This window comes from Triticum dicoccoides, chromosome 2A (assembly GCF_002162155.2).
Source record: "Triticum dicoccoides isolate Atlit2015 ecotype Zavitan chromosome 2A, WEW_v2.0, whole genome shotgun sequence".
Classification (NCBI taxonomy): Eukaryota; Viridiplantae; Streptophyta; class Magnoliopsida; order Poales; family Poaceae; genus Triticum; species Triticum dicoccoides.
Window position 1 is genome coordinate 544,329,893 of NC_041382.1, and position 3,860 is coordinate 544,333,752.

At 52.1% G+C, this 3,860-nt stretch overlaps 1 protein-coding gene across 1 annotated transcript in view; it reads left to right on the forward strand.

Annotated features, from left to right (window-relative positions):
• Positions 1 to 2,300: 2,300 nt before the first annotated feature.
• LOC119357938 (putative lipoxygenase 5) overlaps positions 2,301 to 3,860 on the forward strand; it is a 6,025-nt gene continuing 4,465 nt past the window's right edge. Inside the window, exons 1-2 of the mRNA XM_037624699.1 lie at positions 2,301 to 2,834; positions 3,045 to 3,105. Of these exons, the coding sequence (XP_037480596.1) occupies positions 2,301 to 2,834; positions 3,045 to 3,105 (595 nt within the window). The remainder of the gene's footprint in view (positions 2,835 to 3,044; positions 3,106 to 3,860) is intronic.

The following is a 3,860-nucleotide window of genomic DNA, read 5'->3' on the forward strand; positions in this document are numbered from 1 at the left end:
GTCATTTGTATTTCATATACAAGGGCTACCTTCCATAATCATCGTTATAAAGCCATAAATATGCATCAATTTGACTTAAGATTTTTGCCAAGCTGGGTTGCCTGGCTCCTGTGCTTAACCCTACATTCCTAATTGTTCGGCTAGGCGGTAAAGGGAGCACCTCTGTGATTGTTACTACCGGGTCATCCGAGTTAGTACCTCAGACTGGATGAAGCCGAAAGCTAGCGATCTTAAAGGATCACATTGGTCGACAACGACGGAAGTAAAAAAAATTGGTTCATTAATACCACAGAGTTTTGGAACTTTCCCCGAACTAAATCCTCAATATTTTCCTCCCACATTGATCGGAGGTGGGGTTTCATGATCATGATAAGCATGACGACCCAAAGAAAGGAACCGATAGCGGGACTATTTTCCTTGGAAGATGTTTCTTACATTAAGTAATATAACATATCTCTCCGCGTACCTTTGTTTATAAAACTGTATGGCCGGATAGCCTTGTTTTCCATAAATATTTACCCTTATAACGGCTTTAATAAAGTAGGACAAACACTCCCCGGCTTCTGGCCGAGGAGGTTGAAGCCGATGGTCGGTCAACAAAGTTTTGTACAATGCGGATCCAGGCATTAGTGATGTAAAGTACTTGGATATGTAGAATCATTACACATAATTTGTGGTTTTACTCTGGATATCGATCCTTAATTCGGCCACCCGTGCCCACATTAACGCTCGGGGGCTACTGGGCTTCGGGCTTATCATTCACTAATATTGAAAGGGGCGTATCGATCCGCTGATCTGGTGTTGCCACCCGACCAGTGAATCAGGGGCTACTGCATTGACAATCCAATGCAGAAAATTTAAAGTGCAATATAGCTTTCGAGGAGATTATGATCCTCAGGTTGGTCGGCCGCACCCAACCTGAGTCTCGAGGAATTTGCACACCGCTTTTTGTGTCCCGAAATATTCCGCCGAGCTAGGAGTTGATCCTCAGGCCGATTTTGTGAATCAACCTGAGTCTCAGGGGCTACTGGGATCAGTGGTCTTATGTCATCCTTCAGGTGCATCTCGGGTTTTAGAGCGATACACACCTTGAGGGCTACTGGCTATATATCTCGGTAGGGAATAAATTGCACCAATCAAAAATATTGACAAAAAATCGGCCCGCAGTCGGGGTGGTGCACCACCTCGGAAGCAGTCCGGCATAAAGCTCGGATGCAAGTGGCTGGTTCCATAGAGAGCATTTCCGGCATTAAGCTCGGCTAAACTCCTTCAACTTTTTTGAACCAAGGTGATCTATGACACCTCGGATATAGTCCGGCATTGGAGCTTGGACATAGTCCGGCATTGTACCTCGGATATAGTCCGACGTTGGAGCTTGGACATAGTCCGGGTTGGAGCTTGGATACATTCCGGCGTTGGAGCTCGGAAGCGGCCCGGCGTTGGTGCTCGTCTACAAAAGATACCTCGAATATAGTTCGGCGTTGGAGCTCGGACGCAAGAGGACACTGCCGCCCGGGAACAACTTGAAACCCGAGGTGTGGCATAAAAATAACAAGGCATTGATAAAGGTCGAAGACTTAAAGGGCTCCTCGGATACCCGACGTGTGAGATTTTCATATTTAGCTCGGCAATCCTCAAGATAGAAGATGGGAAGATTTGTTGAACCAGTTTTCAAGACCGACAACCGAAGACGAAGAACAGTTCGGAAGAACCGAGGAGTGTCCCCAACTTGAAGACCGGTTCAGGGGGCTACTGACGGTGTCCTGGACTAGGGGGTACTCATCACATCGTCTCCCGATTAGTTGGATTAGACCGAGGACCCCCATGGCCGTTTACTCATGGGCCAGTTCAGACAGCCGATGACATATACGAGGAAGATTTCACAAAACTTGGTGATCAAGACAAGGACTCCTCTCCACTGACGTATTCGACTAGGACTCTTGTTATCCTAGGACTCTTGTACATTATATAAGCCGAGGCCAGGCTAGTTGGTAGATTATGATGACATTACTCATCATACCTGTGGGGTTTAGACCACAACATATGATCTCAAGGTAGATCAACTCTGTACTTGATACTCCATCAATATAAACAAGAGCAGGAAGTAGGGTTTTACCTCCATCAAGAGGGCCCGAACCTGGATAAACATCGTGTCCCCTGTCTCCTGTTACCATCGATCCTTAGACACACAGTTCGGGACCCCCTACCCGAGATCCGCCGTTTTTGACACCGACAGCCGTGCTTGGGCCGGAGGGGAAGAATGTGGGCCGGCACAACACGGCCTGACTAATAATCGTGGCATGGCGGTCCGGGCCGTGCCAGGCACGATTAATGTGGGTCGGGCCGTGCCGGCCCGGCCCAGCCCATTCGGCCAACTATGGCCGGTATCGGCCCGGCCAAGGACGCCTGAATCGGAGGCGAGGGTCGCACGGCACAAGCGGCAACGTGCGAGGAAGGCCATGGCGACGGGCGATGGGTCGACGAGGCGGCGGGCACTCGCGCGCGCGCCCTTCGATCCCGAGGACGCGCTCATTGCGTCCGTCCTCCGGCGCTCCCTGATAACGACGGAGACGAATAGAAGGCGACTGCGGCGGAAGAACACCAAAGCGCTCCGGCTCGCTATCGAGCTGTCGGAGCGCGAGGCACCGGCAAACGCCGGTGGGCACACCGAGGAGCAGGAACGCTTACTCCGAAGGCTTGCCGGGGGTCACATGGAGTTGTCCAACGACTACGAAGACTCAAGCACCGACAACGACCTTCCGGCGGCCAATGCATACCCCGAAAGCCAAAGCAGCACCGCCGACCGCAAGGGGGAAGGGGGTGGCAAGGAAATGGTGATTTTCTCCGCCCTTGTTGTTTAAAAAAATATCGCATGTTTGGGGTACTGTTCGATTGAAACTGCATCTTTTGGTTGTCCGATGATCGTTTATGCTACAATTATGCCCGTTTTAACTAGATTTTGTGCTAGTTCGATGATCCACATAGGGTTTTTTTTAATGTGCATGTGTTGCATGGATATAAAGGATCAAAATTGAGATACGCAGGTGTGGACGCACCTAAATGAGAAGTGCCCGGTCATTGCCCACGGATGCGGGCGTTTGAGAGGTCCGGATTTGATGTCTTCGGCTGTAGATGCTCTAAGCGCTTTGTTATACACTAGGAAGTGTAATTTTTGTTACTACATCCCATGTTCTCTGGACTAACATAACACTGGTTATGAACAAACGATGCTTGGCGTACCAATGCGTCGAATTGTCGGGGCTCACCGGTTTTCATCAAGATGCACCTACAAACACCAATTAAAACGATGAAACAGGGCGGCGGGTCCGCCCGACGAACCACCCGACGGCCCCGCCCGTCCCCCTGGGTTTTATTGAGGGTGTACCGGGGGGCTTTGTTGTCCGAATCACCAGCCACAGAAACCCATCCCCGCGCTTCAGCTGCACCGGCACCGGCACCGGCACCTCACCTGCGCCGAAGCCTCGGCCCCGCACCCGCGCAGCTCGCTCGCCCGCCCTTTTCTATTCAGCGTGCGCAGGATGCATGTATGGAACACGTGTGGCCGGCGCGGGGATGATTCCACGTCGCGCTCGTGGTTTCCCAGCCCTCGCACGCACGACCGCGCGCTCCCTCTGCCGCTCTGGGTTAGCTACCCTTCGCTCTCCTCCCTCCAAGCCCCGAGCCCGCCAGCGCGCGCGACGCGAGCGCCTATATATAATGCGCTCCCAGCCCCACTACGAGAGAGAAAGGCAGCAGAAAAGAAAACAGGGGCTGGTGTCCGGTCCAAGATCCAGAGCGAGAAACATACCCCCCCTCCCCGGCCAGCTGCTTTGACCCATTTTCGTGTCCGGCGAGCGATC